The sequence below is a fragment of the Canis lupus genome, chromosome 2 (assembly GCF_003254725.2).
Source record: "Canis lupus dingo isolate Sandy chromosome 2, ASM325472v2, whole genome shotgun sequence".
NCBI lineage: Eukaryota > Metazoa > Chordata > Mammalia > Carnivora > Canidae > Canis > Canis lupus.
The window spans coordinates 75,333,022-75,353,229 of record NC_064244.1 but is presented as its reverse complement, the minus strand read 5'-3'; the positions used below and the strand labels follow the sequence as shown (position 1 = coordinate 75,353,229).

Here is a 20,208-nt window from a genome sequence, read left to right as displayed (position 1 = left end):
TACAGAAACTTCCATCCCTTACACTACACGTTACTGCCTTTCAGGTCCTCTGTGTAAGAGACAAGACCAAATGACAGCTGCTTTTGAACTTGAGAAATCTGGGCCCACTAAAAGCTGCAACCACCCTTTTCTGACCTCACCCATCCACCTTGTATTCTCAGAAATAATTGCTAGTGGTTCTCTTTTAACTTAACTGATTCCTTAGATACCTTACATTTTAAATAATCTTTTTTGCGTGTAGCAAATGCCCCCTTTCTTGTCTCTGAATGTGTGATCTTTGCTCTAATTATGTTGAGAGTGCCTGTTATTTCACCTGACTCTGGTTGTTTGTGAGATACTAAATAGCCATGGGGTTAAAGCTGACTTGGATCAAAGAGCAATTCAGCCTCCCAGGACCTCAGTTTCCTCCCTTAAAAAGGAAAGAGATTGGACTAAGGTCATTTGGTCATGCGACAAGAGTACGTGATAGATAAAGTAATGAACTTCTGTTTGCTGAAAGCGATGAATAGGGCTCTCCGAGGTCTCTTCCAGCTCTCTGGTTCCAGCAGAGCCCAGACATCAAGGTAGAAATAAAGATTTTATTCAGGAGAAAGGGATTATCAACAGCAACAGAAAAAAACAAAACAAAACAAAAACCTTTAAGCAGATAAGATTGCATTGAGCCAGACCATAAGAGAGATGTTTCCTACCACGAGATAGATGTGCCCAAAGGAGAGTTCAGAATTGTTAGGGCAACCAGAATCAAGGACCGTTGATTAAGTAATAGAATGGCTTTTCTCACTTGGATATTGGAACATGGAAATCCAGGCAGAAGTGGGCCCAAATTCTCCATGGAACTCCACAATATAGGATGTCCAAGGCAACAACCTGTATAGACAGCCAATATAGACAACATAATAGAGGAGGCCTGTTCTTCCCTTTCCATTGCTAGGCACATTGCTTATTAGCCCAGCCCTCCTGTCACTGGGAAAGCTCTGCTTTAATAGTGCTAGTCCTATTGCAGAAGCTCCTCCCTCCAAGCAGGTGGAAGTTCCTCTGTTCCTTTTCTGTCCTGCCTAACCTAGCTAGGTAGCCTTGTGCTCCACACTGCCTCTTCGGTGAATGTTTTTGGAGACCCGCCCTCACCTGCCCAATGTCCATAATAATGATGGCAGCTAGTTCTTGGATGTCCTTCCAAAGCCACGTGTAGCACCTGTGTCCTATACACACACGATGTCCAGCACACATGCCAGGTGTGCCTCTTCTGGAGCTGAGTTCATGGTTCTTCCTCTGTCTGGAGTTCTTTACCTTTCACCCTGGCCTGTTGAGGTTGTACCTCGCTTGCATTTACCAGCTGTAGCTCTTTCCTTGTCCTTGCCACCCACTGGGATAAGTCTGTTTGTTGTTGTTTTTCTCGCCTTCCTTTCCATATGTCTCTTATGGATTGAGTCCTTTTAAGAGAACTATTTTCAATCATTCCAGCTTTGGGTCAACTTTATTACCAACTCCCTGTGGACAAAGATCTTGTTTTATATTTCATTTGGTTGCCTCATAGCACCTACCGATGTGCTGAGTAAATAATAGGCAAATAACCCATAATTAGGATTGGATGACATGTATGTATAGTAATTGAGGAATGGTAAGTCCAATTCCTGAGGTACAGAAAAGAGCCTCCTGCTCTCTAATAGTGACAGCAAAGGTCTTTGAGTGCTTTGCTAAAGACATCATCAGCAATTATGGGTTTCAGAGCATCTGTTTTATCTAATTAGGCAGTGCATATCAAGAGTGTTTAGCGTTACATTCCTCCTTGTTCATTGAAGGGATTCCATGTTTCTTATGAACTGTGACTTAGTTCTCACTTTTGCTCTTTCTGGTTTTTCTCTTGTTTCTTTTTAACTTAAAGAATCCCTAAACTTTCAAATCTTTTCTGGAAGTAGACAGAATAAAATTTAAATAAATAAACAATAAATAAATAAATAAATAAATAAATAAATAAATAAATAAATAAATATTCTTTGTACTCCTTTTAGAAAGCTGGCCTACTTTCCACTTTGTATTGAATTCTTCCCATTTGTGTTTTAGGTCATTATACAGCACTTGGTTCAGCCAATTAAGTTTTTTCTAAATATCTTTATTCTCTATCAGTATAGTCTTTTCTTGAGGCTTTAATATTGTTCCTTTGAGGAACATCCATCTTTCTGGTGCTCTTTTGTTGCTTAAATGTTCTTCCCTTGGGACCTTTGACAATTTTCCCAAGCCTGGCAATTTCACTAAGTGCTTAATAACATAATTTAGGATTGCCTCTATACAAGAATCTATAGGACTTCACTTAAGAGATTCAGCATGCAGTGTTGTAACTCTGAAAGGTACACTTTCACGACATTATCTCTAATGCTGTATTCTCTCTCCTCAGTTTAACTTCCCTACAAAGGGAATTAGGGGAAACAGTAAAATATATGTTAGAGGCTCTTATATTTTAGTTGTGAGATCAGCAAAATATAGTTTAGCCTCTATAGTACATGTCAGTAGCTCCCAAATCACCAGTGTATCTCTCATGATTATATATTAGATTTATTGAATAGCAATATTCTATACCTGAAAGTGGTCTACAGAGATTATAGAGTTTAATTGTTTATTTACAGATAGGTACTTCAGTTGTCAAGTCACATGGCTAGTTGTAAAACCATTTAATGAGGATGATTCATAGTTTAATAGTAGTAACAACTACCACATGTATTAGTTTCTACACACTAGGCACCGCTTTAAGTGTAAACACACCTACTCATTTGTTCTAAGTAACATATAGCTGATTTTTCTTAAACCCAATCAGAGAATCCAATCCCTCGGCCTTTTAAAGATTTTTAAAATTTATTTGAGAGAGAGAGATTGAGAGAGAGAGAGCTCTGAACGCAAAGATGATGCAGGGCTCCATCTCATGATCCTGAGATCACGACCTGAGCTGAAAGCAAGAGTTGGACGCTTAATTGACTGCGCCACCCAGGGGCCCCATCTCTTTGCCTTTTAACAGAAAGTTCGATCTGTTTCTTTATTGTGATTACTAATACATTTGGACTTATTTCTGCCATCTTCAGTTATTTTCTGTTTAATGTAGTTTTCTTGTGTCTTTTTTCCTTTTCTCACTTGGTGTTGGATTAATCACATTTTCTTTATTCTCTTTTGTACCCCCTGTTTAAAAATATTTATCTTGCTTCTATTCCCCTACATTCTTACCTTTTTTTTTTTTTTTAAAAGATTTTACTTATTTATTCATGAGAGACACAGGGAGGGAGATAGAGAGGCAGAGACATAGGCAGAGGGAGAAGCAGGCTGCACACAGGGAGCCCAATGTGGGACTCGATCCCAGGACTCCAAGATCATGCCCTGAGCCAAAGGCAGATGCTCAACCACTGAGCCACCCAGGCGTCCAACATTCTTAACTATTAACATACATACTTCACTTAGGCTAAAGATAAAGTCAGTCATTGTGCTTGTCATCCTCTTGACCGTTGGAACACCCTGACTCTGGTTTCCTCTCATCTTCCATGTTGTTGTTCATTGTTAATTTCAGAGAGGCATTGGATTTCTACAAATACAGACTTTAGAGCCTGGCTGCCTGAGTTTGGACCCCAGCTCTGCCCCACATAAGTATAAACCCTAGGTAAGTTATGTACCTCTTTGTGCCACAGTTTTTTTAATCTGTAAAACGTGAATAATAAGAGTAACTACTTCATAGAATTGTTGAAAGGATTAAATAAGTTAATATATGCAAAGCATTTAGAACTAGCGACTGTGGTTGTCATTATTCTACCTAGTTTTTAATCTCTCTTTCCAGTACCCATTTTTAAACAGCCAGTACATTTTAGGTATACCAACACATTTCTTAATTTCTTTTTTATGAGATACAATTAATATCTGAGCTTAGGTGTTATATTTGAAGAGTTTTGACAAATATCTGCTCCTTAAACACCACCTAAAATAAGATATAGAACATTTTCACTCCCCAGAAAGTTATTTAAAAAAATTTTTATTTATTTATTTATGAGAGAGAAAGAGAGAGAGGCAGAGACACAGGCAGAGGGAGAAGCAGGCTTCATGCAGGGAGCCTGATGTGGGACTCGATCCTGGGACTACAGGATCACGACCTGAGCTTAAGGCATTCTCAACCACTGAGCCACCCGGGCACCCCCTCTAGAAGGTTCTTTTGTCTCTCTTTCACTTCATTTCCCTACCCTACACCATCCTCACAACCTCCACACTACTATCTGATTTTTATCACTGTAAATTAGTTTTGCCTGTATTTCTGTTTCCTGTAAGTTGAGTCATATATATAGACTTTTCTGTGCCTGGTTTCTTTGACTTAACATAATAGTTTTAAGGTTTATCCATGTTGTTGGATTTATTACCAGTCTCTTCTGTATTATGAGAAAACTCCACACAGTTCTCCCAGGTGGTTATGCCATTTTACATTTCTACTAGCGGTGTATGCGAGTTCTAGTCACTTGACATCCTCACTAACATTGATGTTAGCAGTCTTTCTGATTTTAATTTTTCTGGTGGGTTTGTTTAGCAATTTCTTTGCTTGCCACTTGCTGTTTTTTCTTAAGTTCTGTTCCTTTTTTTTCTGGCTCAGTTTTCTTCTTAAAGTAATTCTTTCAGTGACGTCTGTGTTTGAAGATAATTTTATTTCAACCTAGATATGGATACTTGATTGTTATTTTCCTTAATGTTCAAAAATTGTTAATTGCATTTTCTTCTGGCATCTGTTATTAAAATGGAAAGTCTGTATCAATCCAATTGTCATTCTTTTATAAGTAATGCCTTTTCTGTTGGTTTCCTTACAACTTCTTTTTCTCTGTTGTTAATATTTTAAAGTTTTCATTCTGAAGACACGTGTTTGTCTCTAATTCGAGAAAATTCTCAGAAAGCATATCTTCTTGCTTCTCCTGCATGTTCTCCATTGTTTCCATTTGGAACACCTTCTTATCCTGTCCTCTGTGTCCTTTGACTTCCCTTTCATATTTCTGTTTTTTTATAAATTCTGCTACCTTCTGAGTAATTTTCCCAGACTTCTCTTCCTAATCACTGATTTTCTCTTTAGCTGTATCTAGTCTACTTAATTTATCAATGAATGAATATCAGTGAATTAATTTTTTAAAATTAAAAGTTTCTGTTTCACATCTGATTATTCTTTTTCTGTATTATCCTATCTTTTGGTTATGACTTCCTTCATTTTGCCTGTTTATTAAAATGAAACATAATTTATAATATTTTTCATAGTATTCTATTATTTTTATGATTTTCCATTCTTGGGGCTGCTATTTGTGCTGATTCCTGCATTTAATGACTTTCCTTTTAGTGATTCTCCTCTCTCCATGTGACTTTTCAGTTTTACTTTTTGCCTTTTGAGGGTGGTTCAGGGAGCCTCCTCATCTGTGACACTCTAGTATTTATTTCTCTGTCTGGGCAAAGCTCTTCTTGTTTGATTTTATTTTTCTTTCTTACCTCCAACACCTACTCTCATTGCCCTCCCATACTGCATGCTTCCCCTTTAATGTATTTGATAAAATGTCTTTGGCTGCATATGTAGCTTTGTCAGATATATAGTATTATTTTGATTACATGTTTTTAACTTACATAAATGCTATTATGCTCTAGATCTCATTGTGGTTATTATTTTTTTCACTCAACACTGAGTTATCTATCCATGTTTCTGTCTTAGTAGCTAGCTGTTACTTCTTTCTAATGCACTATTTTCCATAGTATACCTCTTGCACATTTACTTACATTCTTTTCGTGATGGACATCTAAATTGCCTCTCATCTTCCTGCTACCAAAAACAATGCTCCAGTGACTTTTCTGGCCATTCTTCCTTATGGACCCGTGTAAGAATCTTTCTAGGATATGTATGCAGGAGTATGATTGATTACTGGGTCACATACACACACACACACACACACACACACACACACAGAAAATTTCACTAAATATTAGCAGAATGTTTTTCTAGAACAGCTATATCAATTAATATACCCACCAGTGATACCTTAGATTCAAACTCAAGTTCTACCATGTGTTATTATGTGTTACTATGAGACTCTCCTTAGTTTCTTTATCAATAAAACGGGATATTACAGCATCTGCCCGATCAGATTGTTGAGAGGGCAAAATGATTTAATATATGTAAAGCATAGTCCTGAGTATAATAAACACTTTCTGAATATAATAAATATCAGATAAATACTAGCTGCTATTACTGCATATTTTTTTTTAAGATTATATTTATTTATTTGAGAGAGAGAAAGCATGAGCAGGGCTGGGGGAAAGAAGCAGACTCCCTGACTGACATATGGCTCCATCTTAGGACCCTGGGATCAGGACCTGAGCTGAAGGCAGATGCTTAACTGAGCCACCCAGGTGCCCCTATTACTACTATTATAACAACTACTATTATTACTTGTCAGTTAATTACAAGTAAGCTTTCCTTCTCTGAATTGTCTGGTTACATCATTTCCTTTTTCCCCCCTTGGATTTTAATTTTTTTAAGATTTGCAGGAATTTCTTGTATCTTCTAGGTATTAATTCTGTGTTGCCTTTAAACTTTGTACAATATTATCTCCTGATTTTGCCATTTGTCCATTGTCTGTTAATCATGTCTTTGATAGAAACCTTTATTATCACTGCAGTCAGACTCCTCATTTCCTTGTTTTTTTGGCATTTGGGGCATTGTTTAAGAAGTTTCCCTACCCTGCTTCAAAGACGCCTGACATTTTCTACTGTTAGCCTTTATAGATTTACCTTTCATGTTTGGGTCTTCCTCATATGGTTTGTAATAGTGAGCTCTGTTCTCTTTCTTTTTCACTGTGTGAGTCTGTGCCTTGGGTTGTGAAAGTACTGTTTTTTTTTTTTTTTCCTGCTGCATGTCAAAGACCAGTTTTTATGTTAATTTCTCAGCTCAGGATTCCTGTATGATACAAATTTGCATATCTACACATGCCTCTGTATGGCATAGGCCTGCATTTTAGATTTCTTGTGGGTGCCTTGTCCTCTTCTAAAAGCCCAGATAATTAACAACTTCTATTGCAGCTTCTCTGAGCCAGTAAGAAGATTTTTCAGACTGCATATCAGGGAAGGATAGGTATTTTGAGGCTCTGGGTTTTGTGCAAGGGTGTCAGTTTCACCTCGCCCACCTTCTACCTGCCTGAAGCTATATTTCTAGTTTCCATGTGAGGATTAATGCTTTCTCCTCCAAGCCCAGGGCCTGAATTGGAGTTTGAAACCTCTGTGGGCCACCATGGTCTCAACACCCACTTAATGTTCTAGTTTTGATTTTGATGTCTCTTTCATTTTAGATGCCTGGGGATTTCCTTTTTTTTTTTTTTTTCCTTAAAGCTTGACTATATATTTTAAAAGGATTTTTAAAATGTTTCATCCAGCATTTCTGTATGAAGTGGGAGAAAAGATCCATTTACATCAGCTTGGCATGCCGTTTTGCCAAAAGTTTATTCTTCAATTAGTATTGTTATTAATCTTAGTAAAATTTCAGCTTTCTACATTGCCAGCTTATAGTCATCAAGTAGCCCTTGATCACCCTTGAATGTTTTCTGCCTTTCCTAAAAGGAGGATGGATAGATCCTCCTTTTATTGCAAGTTTATAATCATGTTTTTAATATCTATGTATAGGTAAGCCACATAATTCCGTTCAGTTTTTTTTGAACCTTGCTCAGTCGCTTATTCTGCTACAGTTATTCTATTATTTTTCCCATCTAATTTTTTTTAAAGATTTTATTTATTTCAAAGAGAGTGAGCGAGTACACGCAAGCATGAATGGTGGGGGTGGTCTGAGGGAGAAGCAGACTCCCTGTTGAGCAGGGAGCCCCAGCTAGGCTCCATGTTGGGATCAATCTCAGGATCCTGGGATCATGACCTGAGTCAAAGGCAGACAGTTACCTGACAGAGTCACGCAGGCGCATCCCATCCATCCATCTATCTATCTATCTATCTATCTATCTATCTATCTATCTATCTATTTATTTATAGATTTTATTTATTCATGAGAGACACGGAGAGAGAGAGGCAGAGACACAGGCGGAAGGAGAAGCAGGCTCCATGCAGGGAGCCTGATGTGGGACTGTATCCCGGGACCACGCCCTGAGCTGAGCCACCCAGGCATCCCCCCCATCTAATTTATTTAACAAAAATATGAAATAGGGATCCCTGGGTGGTGTAGCGGTTTGGCGCCTGCCTTTGGCCCAAGGCGCAATCCTGGAAATCCGGGATCGAGTCCCACATCGGGCTCCCGGTGCATGGAGCCTGCTTCTCCTTCTGCCTGTGTCTCTGCCTCTCTCTCTCTCTCTCTGTGTGTGACTATCATAAGTAAATAAATAAATAAATAATGAAATAGCTCTGACCACAGGGTTCTGTAGTTAATGCTCAAAATAACTACCTCTGGATCATTGCTAGATCTTTTTTTTTTTTTTTTAATTTGATGAAAGTTGTGGATAATTTCCCCAGAAAATGACCAAAAAACCTCTTAAGTTTTAGCTTTCCTAAAACTATAATCCCAATCACTTGTTTCATATTAATAAGAATATTAAAAAAGACCTAATGTGTGTCCAGATAAGTCTTTTGATTTACTGAATCCATAAGGCCTATGGGGGAAAAAAATCACATTCTATTGATATAATTCACTCTTTAGGAAAAACATTAGTGCCCATTTACTAGTTCATGCTTTGTGTTATTTGCAAATTAAAGTCTTGTTCTGATTTTTTTCTCAATTGTTAAAATAAGTTAATTTACAAAATTTAAGAATTATCTTCTTAAAAAAGATAGTCTCTACTTTTGCCTCTTTTAAATCTTACAGAATCTTTTTTTGTTTTGTTTCCCCCAATACCAGGAGATAGGAATTCCAGTCCTGCCCCTGCCACTATGTTTAGCAAATTAGGTAGCTCCTTGATTGCAGTTTATTTGTTTTTAATAAGTATGCATTTTTATAGTATAGGTGTTAAGACAAATTGTACTCAAACAATAGGGCTAGATGTTCTTAAAGATATTCTGAGTAAACTAAAAATATTGTATGAATTCATGAATGTTCCATAATATTAAATACCATATAATAGGGTTTGGGTGGTTAGAACTGAAAATTTACATCCAGTTTATCAAGTTTTATAAATAAGGAAGCTTTATTTTTTAGAGCAGTTTTAGGTTTACAGCAAAGTTGAGAGTATTGAATACAGTAGAGTTCCTCACACCCACACAGCCTCCCCCACCATCCCACAAGGCAGTAATACATTTATTACAATTAGTGAACCTACATTAGCATCATTATCACAGTCTGTTGTTTTCATTAAGGTACACTTTTGGTATTGTATGTTCTTTGGATTTTGACAAATGTATAATACATGAATCCACCACTGAAATATCATAAAGAATAATTTCACTGCCCTAAAAGTCCTCTCTTCTTCACCTCTTTATCCCTGCTTTCCCATCCACTGGCAACCACTGATTTTTTTACTGTCTCCATGGTTTTGCCTTTTCTAGAATGTCATATAGTTGGATTCATACAGTGTATAGCCTTTCAGATTGGTTCCTTTCACTGAGCAGTATGCATTTACATTTCCTCCATGTTATTCTGTAGCTTGTTAGCTCATTTCTTTTTAGTGTACAATAATATTCTATTATCTGGATGTACCACAGTTTATCCATTTATGTACTGAAAGACATTTTGATTGCTTCCAACTTTTGGCAGTTATTAATAGAGCTGCTATAAATAGCTGTGTGCATGTTTTTGTGTAGACAGTTCATTTGGGTAAATATCAAGGAGCACAATTGTTGGAGCATATGGTAAGGATATGTTTAGTTTTGTAAGAAACTGCTAATCTGTCTTCCAGAGCAGCTGTACCATTTTGGATTCTCATTAGCAATAAATAGGAGTTCCTGTTACTATAAATCCTCACTGCATTTAGTATTGTCAGTGTTGTGGATTTTGGCTATTGTAATAGGTTGCTTTAATTTGCAATTCTCTTATGACATATGTTGAACGTTTTTTATACTTGCTTTTTTATACCTGCTATTTGTATCTCTTTGGTGAGATGTCTGTTAAGGTTTGGTACATTTTTTAATCAGATTGTTTTCTTACTGTTGAGTTTTAAGAGTTCTTTGTATATTTTGGATAGTAGTCTTTTAATAGATGTGTCTTTTGCAAGTATCTTATATCAGTCTGTGGCTTTTCATCTCATTTTGTGGACATTACCTTTCACAGAACAAAAGTTTTTTTTTTAAATTTTAATGAAATCTAGTTTATCAGTTATTTCTTTTAGGTACATGCTTTTGGTATTGTATATAAAAAGTTGTCACTGTACTCACGTTCCTTTTAAAAAATAAAAAAAAAAACAAGTTTGTTTATTCATGAGAGACAGAGAGAGAGGCAGAGACACAGGCAGAGGGAGAAGCAGACTCCATGCAGGGAGCCTGATGTGGGACTTGATCCCAGGACTCTAGGATTACTCCCTGGGCCAAAGGCAGGTGCTAAACCTCTGAACCACCCAGGGATCCCCAAGATCTTTCTTTTCTAATATATGCATTCAATGCTTTAGACATTCCCCTAAGCACTGTTCTTGCTGCATCCCACAAATTTTGATAAGTTGTATTTACATTTCCATTTAGTTTATAATATATATATATTTAAATTTCTACATCCAACGTTAGGCTCAGACTTACAACCTTGAAATCAAGAGTCACATGCTCCACTGACTGAGCCAGCCAGGCACCCCCTATTTTAGAAAATTTTTAAATTACTCTTGAGATTTCTTCCTTGACCTATGTGTCATTTAGAAAAATGTGTTTAATCTCCACATATTTGAGGTTTTCCAGCTATTTTTTGTCACTGATTTTTTTAAAAAACAGTTTTATTTATTTATTTGAGAGAAAAAGAATGCAAATAGGGGGAGGGGCAGAGGGAGAAGGAGAAGCAGACTTCTGCTGAGCAGGGAGCCTGACAGGGGGTTTGATCCCAGGACCCTGAGATCATGACCTGAGCTGAAGTCAGACCCTTAACTGACTGAGCCACTCAGGTGCCGTCATTGATTTCATTGTCTGAGAGCAGAGATTGTATGATTTCTGTTCATTTTAATTTGTTAAGGGTATTTTATGGCCCAGAATTGGTCTATGTTGTTAATATTCCCTGTGATCTTGAGAAGAATGTGTAATCTGCTGTTGTTAGATGAAGTAGTATAGATGCCCCTTAAATCCAGTTGACTAATAGTGCTCTTGACTTCCACTGTGTCCTTGCTTATGTTCTGCCTGCTTGATCTATTTCTGATAGAGGGATGTTTAAGGTCTTTTTAATTTCGATTAATTCTCTTTACAGTTCTTTCAGTTTGCCTTACTTGTTTTGATACACCATTGTTAGGCATACACATGTAAGAGATTATGTTTTCTTGAAGTATTGACTCCTTTTTCATTAAGTAATGCCCCTCTTTATCCCCGATAACTTTCCTTATTTGAAATGTGTTCTGTCTGAAATTAATATAGCTACCCCTGTTTTCTTTTGGTTATATTATCATGACATAGCTTTCTCTATGTATTTGCTTTATTTTTGTTTTTTTAAAAGATTTGTCCATTTATTTTAGAAGGTGGGGAGAGGCAGAAGGAGAGAGAGCCCCAAGCAGACTCTGCTGAGCACAGAGCCTGATGTGGAGCTCGATCCCATGACCCTGAGGCCACAACCTGAGCCAAAACCAAGATCTGGATGGATGCTCATCCAACTGTGCCACCCAGGCACGCCTGCATTTACTTTAAATCTATATGTGTCTTCACATTTGAAGTGGGTTTCTTGTAGACAACATAGAGTTGAGTCCTATTTTTTTCCTTTAAATCTGTTTTGACATCTGCTTTTTAATAGATGTATTTAGACCATCGATGTTTAAGATGATTATTGATAATGTTGGATTTATATCAGTCATGTTTGTTAATGTTATTTATATGTTGCCTTTGTTCTTTGTTCCTATTTTTGTCTTCCACATTTTTTCATCCTTCTGTGTTTTTTTGTTTTTTTTTTTAATTTTTATTTATTTATGATAGTCACACAGAGAGAGAGAGAGGCAGAGACATAGGCAGAGCGAGAAGCAGGCTCCATGCACCGGGAGCCCGACGTGGGATTCGATCCCGGGTCTCCAGGATCGCGCCCTGGGCCAAAGGCAGGCGCCAAACTGCTGCGCCACCCAGGGATCCCCCTTCTGTGGTTTTTAATTGATCATGTGACATGATTCCATTTTCACTTCTTTCTTAACATATCAGCTATATTTCTTTTCAAACTTTTTTTAGTGGTTGCCCTATGGTTTGTAGTATACATTTATAACTAATCCACTTTCAAATGACACTGTACCACTTCACAGGTAGTACAAGTACCTTATACTAATCAAATAATCCTAGTTCTTCTTCCTATCCCTTGTATCATTGCTATCATTCATTTCACTTATCTCTACACAAGTGTATCTAAAAATAAGCAAACATAATAAAATAAATTGTTGATGTTATTTTGAACAGTTACATGTTACATCATTAAAAATTAAAAAATAAATGTTTTTATTTTACCTTTACCTATTCATTTTCCAGTGCTTTTCATTTTTGTAGTGTAGATTCAAATTTCTGTACCTTTTCATTTTCCTTTTCTCTGAAAAACTTTTATAATGTTTTTTGCAAAGCAGGTTTAATGGTAACCAAGTCTCAATGGTAACCAGCTTTGCTTGTCTGAGAAAGTCTATTTCCCCTTCACTTTTGAAGGATAATTTTGCAAGGTACAGAATTCTAGATTCGTTGGGCTTTTTTTATTTTCTTCTCAGCACTTCAATTATTTTATTCTTACTCTCTTCCTACTTGCATGGCTTCTGAGGAGAAATCAGATGTGATTTTTATCTTTGCTCCTCCTCTATAAGTAAAGTGGTTTTTTCCCTCTCTGACTTTTTCTGAGATTTTTGTTTAAGCATTGATTTTCTATAGTTTGAATATGATATGCTTAAGTGTAATATTTTGCCATTTATTGTGCTTGGTGTTCTCTGAGCATCCTAGACCTTTGGTTTGGTGTCCAACATTAATTTTAGGAAATGCTCAGTCATTATTGCTTCAAATATTGTTTCTGTTTTTTTTCTATTTCATCTCCATCAGATATCCCCATTTGTAGTTGTCTCACAGTTCTTGGGTATTCTATTCTGATTATATCCTCAAACTCAGAGATTCTTTCCTCAGCTTTTTCCAGTCTACTAATGAGCACATCAACGACATTCCTAATTTCTGTTGTGTTTTTTACCTACAGCATATTTTTTTCATTTTTAAAATTTCGGTCTCTCTTCCATTGTTCATCTGTTCTTGCATATTGTCTATTTTATCCATTAATGCTCTTAGCATATTAATCACAGTTTTTAAAAATTCCTGGTCTGGTAATTCCTGACATATGTGACTGTGGTTTTGATACTTGTTCAGTCTCTTCAAACTGCGTTTTTGCCTTTTAGCATGTCTTGTAATTTTTTCTTGAGAGGTAGACATAAAGTGCTGGTAAAATGAATTGTGGCAAATAACTGTATAGTAATGGGATGGTAAGGTGTGGGGGAGGAAGTTTTTATAGACCCATGATTAGGTCTCAGTCTCTTGGTGAGCCTATGTCCCTGGACTATGAACTGTACCAGTGTTTTTCAGCATATCTCCTCCCCCACCACCACTTAGAGTGGTGCAGGCTAGGAGTAGGCTGAAGGTATTTCCCTTCCCCCAGTTAGGTTGGAATCTGGTAAAATAGTTTTCTTGAAGCCAGCCAGGCCTTGTTAAGAACAGAGTGCTCTGGCATATTTCAAAATGGTTAGTTCTCCCCACCCCCTTCAGAAGCAGGAAGGAATATTTCTCCTGCATTTACCCCTTAGAGCTCCTGGAGGTAAAACTCACAAAATTATGACTTAGTCTCTCTGGAGTTTTTAACTCAGACTTGTCCACCCTGAGCCTCCAGCAGTTTGTCAATTTCAGTTTAGTTTTCCTTTTCTGGTACCTGTTCCCATGGATGTGTCTGTTGGTGGGTTTCTCCTCTGAGAAGTTATGATTCTCTGTATCTGTTTTATCCTCCGTTTTGGGGGACAGCAGTTTTGCCTTGTGACCTCAATTCTCTGACAGATCTAAGAAGATTTGTGGACCCATTTGTTTAACTTTTTAACTGTTGAGGATGGTGGAATGGTAACTTCTAAGCTCCTTATGTGCCAGACCAGAAACCATAACTTGGAAATATATTTTTTTAAGATCGACTTTATTTATTTATTTATTTATTTATTTATTTATTTATTTATTTATTTAAGAGAATGTGCGCACATGAGCCAGGGGGAGGAGCAGAGGGAGAGGGACAAGCAGACTCTGTGCTGAGTGTGGAGCCCGATGTGGAGCTCAATTCCATGACCCTGAGAACATGACCAAAGATGAAACCAAGAATTGGGCATTCAACCAACTGAGCTGCCCAGGCGCCCTTATTTTTATTTTTATCTGTCAGCTTCAGATGTGGGAAAATAAAGAGTGGTGGAAGGGAAAGGGGATCATATGCAATCTTGCTAATACCAGACAACCAGTGTTGTTTTGGCATTTGTCTTTTCAACCTTTTATCAATGTATTTTCTTTTCTTTATACAGGTGAGATGATAGTATTTGGCTATCATCATAAGATCCTCAAACCCAAAACTTAACTACATGTCCTCTTCCCAAGACTGTTTTTTTGTGTTATCTGGATCATCTTAGCATCCATTCCCACTCACCAGACCAGGACCTGGGAACGGTCTCTTTCCTCACATCCACTAAGACTTTAAATCATGATAGTTAACATTTTCTAAATATTTTTGGCTGTCTCTTTCTCTCTTCTCTTGCTACTTCTCTGGGTCAGAGTCCTCACTGATTTGTCTCTGAACTCCTGCAGTAATAGAGCCTATCTCTAGCATTATCCTCCTTAATTCTGTGCAGTGGCACTTAGATGATATATTTAAGATGCATCTCTGACCGTGTCACTTCCCTGCTAAAAGCTTTTCAAACCCTTCAATGGCTCCTCGTTGTCTTTCAGATAAATCCAAGCTCCTGACCATGGCCCATGGATCTCTGTGTGGCCACAGCCTGTGCCTGCTAGATTTAGCTCCTGATACTCCTGTACCCTGCTTATGTTCCAGTATCACTGAATTCCTTACAGTCCACCGGCTCCCCATCCTCCCCACTACTGGGGATGTCTTTTTGTCTGTGTGCCTCATGCAGGCTCCCTGCTTGGAGCACCTGTTGTCTCACCCTCTTTACCTCGTCAGTGCCTACTCATTTCTTGAGGTAGGTCAGCTTCTCCTCCAGACCTTACTCTAACTTCTCGACACCCCTTTTCCCCAAGCTGGGTTTCTGGGTGCAGATCTCTGCCATTACATCTCCTTCATTTATTCATTCTACCAATTAACAACATTGTGTGAGACAGAATTTTAAGCACTAGGATATAGCAGACGATTTTTGAAAGTTCCTTCCCTAATGGAGCTTACATTCCGGTGAAGGAAGATACATGATAATAAGTAAAAATATGTGTTAGTACGCGATAATGCTGTGATGATAAATAGAGTGAGAGGGAAAGAATGTTCTGAGGTTGGAGAAGAGGCTGCTATTAAAGGACGGTGTCAGGGGAGCCCTCAGTAATGATGTGGCCATAGAGCAGAGACCTACTGGAAGAGAGTGAGCCATGCACACATGTGGAGACACCTGTAGATGAACATATCCAGAGTGTTCTGTGATCGGTAAGGAAGACAGTGTGCTTAGGGCGGGTGGGTGAGAGGGAGAGTGGTAGAAGGTGGCATAGAGAGTTAATGCCAGCCAGGTTATGAGGGGAGTGTAGGCTATTAGAAGACCTTTGGCATTTATTCTGAGACTGGCAGCCAAGGGGTCTTCTGTGCAAAGAAGGGACAAGCTCTGGCTATATGCTTAAAAACATCCCTCTGACTACTAGATTGAGGGAGGATAGGGTAGGGGTAGCGCTAGAAAGGGCCAGGGGCTTGGAGACCAGTTAGAGGAGATTGCTACGGTAGGCCATATACAAGGTGATGGGGGCTTGGACTCACCAGAGCAGAGACAGTGGAGGCAGCAGGAAGTGATAGGGTTTTGGACGTATTTTGAAGGTAGAGCCAACAGGATTTATAAAGGATTGGATAAGGAGTGTGAGGAAAAAATCAGGAGTCAAGGATTACTCCTGGGTTTTGGTCTGAACAACTAGAAAGACAAAATTGCTGTGAAGTACGAAGATGGCAGGAGAGTTTTAGATGTAAGTTTAAGAAACCCATCAGGCCTCCGATTGGAGATGCTGAGTAGGTAGTTGGAGGTGTGCATCTGGACTCCAGAGGAGAGGACTGAGCTCAACTAGTCAGCATTGTTGATATTTCAAAAATATGGAATCAGATGAGACAGAAGACGAGAGGGACAGGACTGAATCCTGGAGCATTTCAAACTGTAGAGGCCAATGTGACGCAGAGGATCCAGCAAAGAATGCTGGGAAGGCATGGCTAGGGGAGGTCACAGGAGAACCGAGAGAGCAAGAGCAAGTGAAACGTGTTTGAAGCGGGAGGGAGTGACAATGCCGTGTTGCAGATAGGTCAAGCAAGATGAGGGCATTATATTTTAGATCTATTATATATTTGCCTCCCTCCATTGGCTTAGAACTCACTGGAAGCAGGAACACATCCAGCAGTGTATTACCTACAGCTCTGAGGTGGGTGATAGGCACACGCCATTTAAAGGCTGTTGTGCCTCAGGCTGATTATCTCATTACCCCTGAGCTTCAGTCTCATCTGTAAAATGGGGAAGGTAGAGTATCTTTTTCCATTGAGTCATCGTGAGGATCCAGTGAGACTGTCCAGATGAAGCACAAAACATAATCCCTTTCATAGTGTTAAGCCCATGACCGCTCTCCTCCGCATAATTAATTTAGCATACCTGGCGCAGCGCGCCTCCTGTGGAGCAACATGGGTGAAGTGATGCGAGAGTGACTTGCCTGTTTGTTGGAATACTTCATTCAAGGCCTTTCCCTGTGCACTTGTGACGTATTCACATGGCACTTTTGGGGTCTCTCTAGGAGATAGCGCTGATCCTCCCAGAGTGGGTCCTGGAAGAAGAGAGAGCGAGAGGTCGTCCAGGCGGGACAGAGGCCATGGAGCTCCCCAACTACAGCCGGCAGCTGCTGCAGCAGCTCTACACGCTGTGCAAAGAGCAGCAGTTCTGTGACTGTACCATTTCCATCGGCGCCATTTACTTCCGGGCCCACAAGCTTGTCCTGGCTGCAGCCAGCCTCCTCTTCAGAACCCTGCTGGACAACACAGACACCATCTCCATTGACGCGTCTGTGGTGAGCCCCGAGGAATTTGCCCTCTTGTTAGAAATGATGTACACTGGCAAACTACCCGTGGGCAAGCACAACTTCTCCAAAATCATCTCCCTGGCTGACAGCCTCCAGATGTTCGATGTGGCCGTTAGTTGTAAAAATCTACTGACCAGCCTTGTGAACTGCTCTGTTCAGGGCCAGGTGGTGAGGGATGTCTCCATACCACCCTCAGAGGCATACAGGAAGGAGCGGGAGAAGCCTGAAGTAGAAGTCCTCGCCTCAGAGGGCGCTGGAGAGCCTCGTCCTTCCCTGGAGGCTTGTGTCCCTCCAGGGGCCCCTGTGAAAGCCGAGACTGAGGAGGATGTGATCCCTACAGTTGCAGGAGAGATGAGTGTGGGGCCTTCCACGGCCCGGGAGATCCAGGGGAACACAGACGCCCCAGTGGAGACTCCTCCTCCAGTTGAGGTTTGTTCCCCCTCCCCTGCTGTACAAGCCTTCAGTGAGGCAAAGGAGGCAAGCGCAGAGCCAGGTAATCTTCACTTAATAGTTGTTTTGTACTCTGTCCTTCTGTTGTCAATTACTATATTCAGTGATCATTATAAATTTTTTTGTTTCACTGATGAATTTACCAAAAACTGTTGCTGAATAGGAAACCAAAATCCAATCCAATCCAACACAAAATCCAAAGCAAAACTCTTATTGGAGCATTCTTCTTTTTTTTAAAGATTTTATTTTTTTTAAGTGATCTCTATACCCAACATGGAGCTCAAACTCATAGCCCTGATCAATAGTTGCCTGCTCCCCCAAATGAGCCAGCCAGGCACCCCAAGGGGAATTCTTTTATTAAAATGTGTGTTTTTGAGTGACGGAAGTATAAAGATGAGCTACTAGAGCAGAAAAACAGCACTGAAATAACAATGTATCGGGGGTTGGTTTGTTTTTGTTTTTGTTTTGAGGGGGTGGGCGCCTGGGTGGCTCAGTTGGTTAGGCCTCTGCCTTCAATTTAGGTCATGATCTCAGTCTTAATCCCTGAGGTCCTGGGATTAAGCCCCACATCAGGCTGCCTGCTCAGCGGGACGTCTACTTCTCTTTCTCCCTCGTGCTCGCTCTCTCTCTCTCTCTCTCTCAAATATTTAAAGAGAGAGAAAGAGAGAAAGAGCAGGGAGGGGCAAAAGCAGAGGGGGAGAGAGAATTCTTAGCAGGCTCCATGCCCAGACATCCTGGGCTTGAACTCACGACCCTGAGGTCATGGCCTGAACCAAAATCAGGAGTCAGATGCTTAACCAGCTGAGCCACCTAAGCACCCCCAATGTGCCAGGTTTCATGCTTACCCATTATTCTAACCAGGATGAGGATGACTCAAGAGGAAGCTGCTAGGCATACTGTTTTCTGTTACCGACAACTGACATGCTAGGTGTCAGAAATGCAGTATATGACCTAAAGGTTGTCAGCTTAGACTTTTAAAAATCATCTCAAGTAATGAGTCAGTGATATTTTTTTTATCGTATTTTGTTGTGCACTCAGAATATGAGAAGAAACACCATCAGCTGAATTTTCTTCTAGAGAATGAAAGTATCTTCTCCGATGCACTCTTGGTTACCAAGGATGTTTTAAAAAGACTAGAAGAATGTTCAGAAATTAAAGGTGCACAGGAGGAGGTAGGTACTGTGATTTTATTTGTTTGGGTGTAGTGTTCTCTGGTTACCAGATCAGCTTCCCTTATGGGCAGAACTATAAAAATGCAGAATACTCCAGGGTGTCAGTTTTTTCAAACTTTAACATTTTTTTTTTGACATTTATTCTCTAACAAAGAGGCCTGCAGAACTACTAGGCAAGATGTTTTCAAAACTAAGTTATGTTTTGATGACCAGGCTTAACAACCAGTTTTGATCCACGATACTTAACTGATGGTATGGTTTCCTCCTGACTAATCAAGGATAAAAATGAGGCAGAAGGTAGTCGTGGATAACCCCAAATGAAGATCAGATGATAAAAACCAAAGCAGAACAGGAAATACTCAAAACATGATACGAAAGGGATTTAATGTAAACCTTACATAGTAAATCGCATCTAATATTTAGGAATACAGTGGCCATTTTCAGACATAAAGCCACAAATGGTGAACATTTATTGGATACTTACCCGTGCTATGCTTAGCACACATTATCACATTTAATTCTCATAAAAATCACCAGGGTGGATACTATTTTACCGTTTTTTAGCCCTGTTTAACAGATGAGTAACTGGTCTCAGGTGTATAACCTGACCAAGCCACCGAGCTTATAGGACTGAACAAAAATTCAAACCTAAGCATTCTGACCTTAGAGCTGTTCCCTTGCACACTGAGTTTTACTGCCAGTAGGTAGAAATGACATATGTAAGTCATGTATGTGTAGGTGTTGAGGAACGGCCTGACAGAAGAGTGCCCAGTGCTTCTCATGTTCTTATTTCCTAATAGACCTTTTCTTTCTTTGAATATCTCAACGAGACCTATCCCCACTAGTGGGCTTCCTCACAATCTGCTTCTCATCCCTTGAACCTACAGGATCCATTCATAGCCACTTTATAACTGTTCTTGTTTCACCTTTCACCCAGCCATGTCTCCCGTGCTGAGTGGTGCTGGCAGAGCCAGTGGGCACTGTCCCCGCAGGCTTGCTCATCTGAGCAGTAAGTAGCGGGGTACAGGAGAGGCCTCCCATGTCTCTGTAGGCAATTGTCTGTCAGTTACCTTAATCTAAGCAAAAAAATGCCTTCTACTATATGTGTTTCCCCGATTCATAGCAAGTTACTTTAAAAAAAAAAAAAACAATTCAAGGTCAAGTATTTCTTTTAACCATGCTTAATTAACAGTTGATGTATAAATTATTTTCTTGGGAGAAT

At 39.4% G+C, this 20,208-nt stretch overlaps 1 protein-coding gene across 12 annotated transcripts in view; it reads left to right on the top strand.

The window, feature by feature from the left end:
* ZBTB40 (zinc finger and BTB domain containing 40) overlaps positions 1–20,208 on the top strand; it is a 73,490-nt gene that overhangs the window by 19,132 nt on the left and 34,150 nt on the right. For 4 of the 12 annotated variants that reach the window (XM_049106006.1, XM_025448346.3, XM_025448345.3 and 1 more), the window contains exons 1-3: positions 9,775–9,819; positions 17,083–17,857; positions 18,853–18,986. In XM_049106006.1, coding sequence (XP_048961963.1) covers positions 9,817–9,819; positions 17,083–17,857; positions 18,853–18,986 — 912 coding nt within the window. In that variant the 5' untranslated portion in view covers positions 9,775–9,816. Of the gene's footprint in view, positions 1–3,547; positions 3,638–9,774; positions 9,820–14,309; positions 14,469–17,082; positions 17,858–18,852; positions 18,987–20,208 lie in introns of those variants that run through there. The other 8 variants (XM_025448351.3, XM_025448350.3, XM_049105986.1 and 5 more) reach the window with 5 other exon arrangements.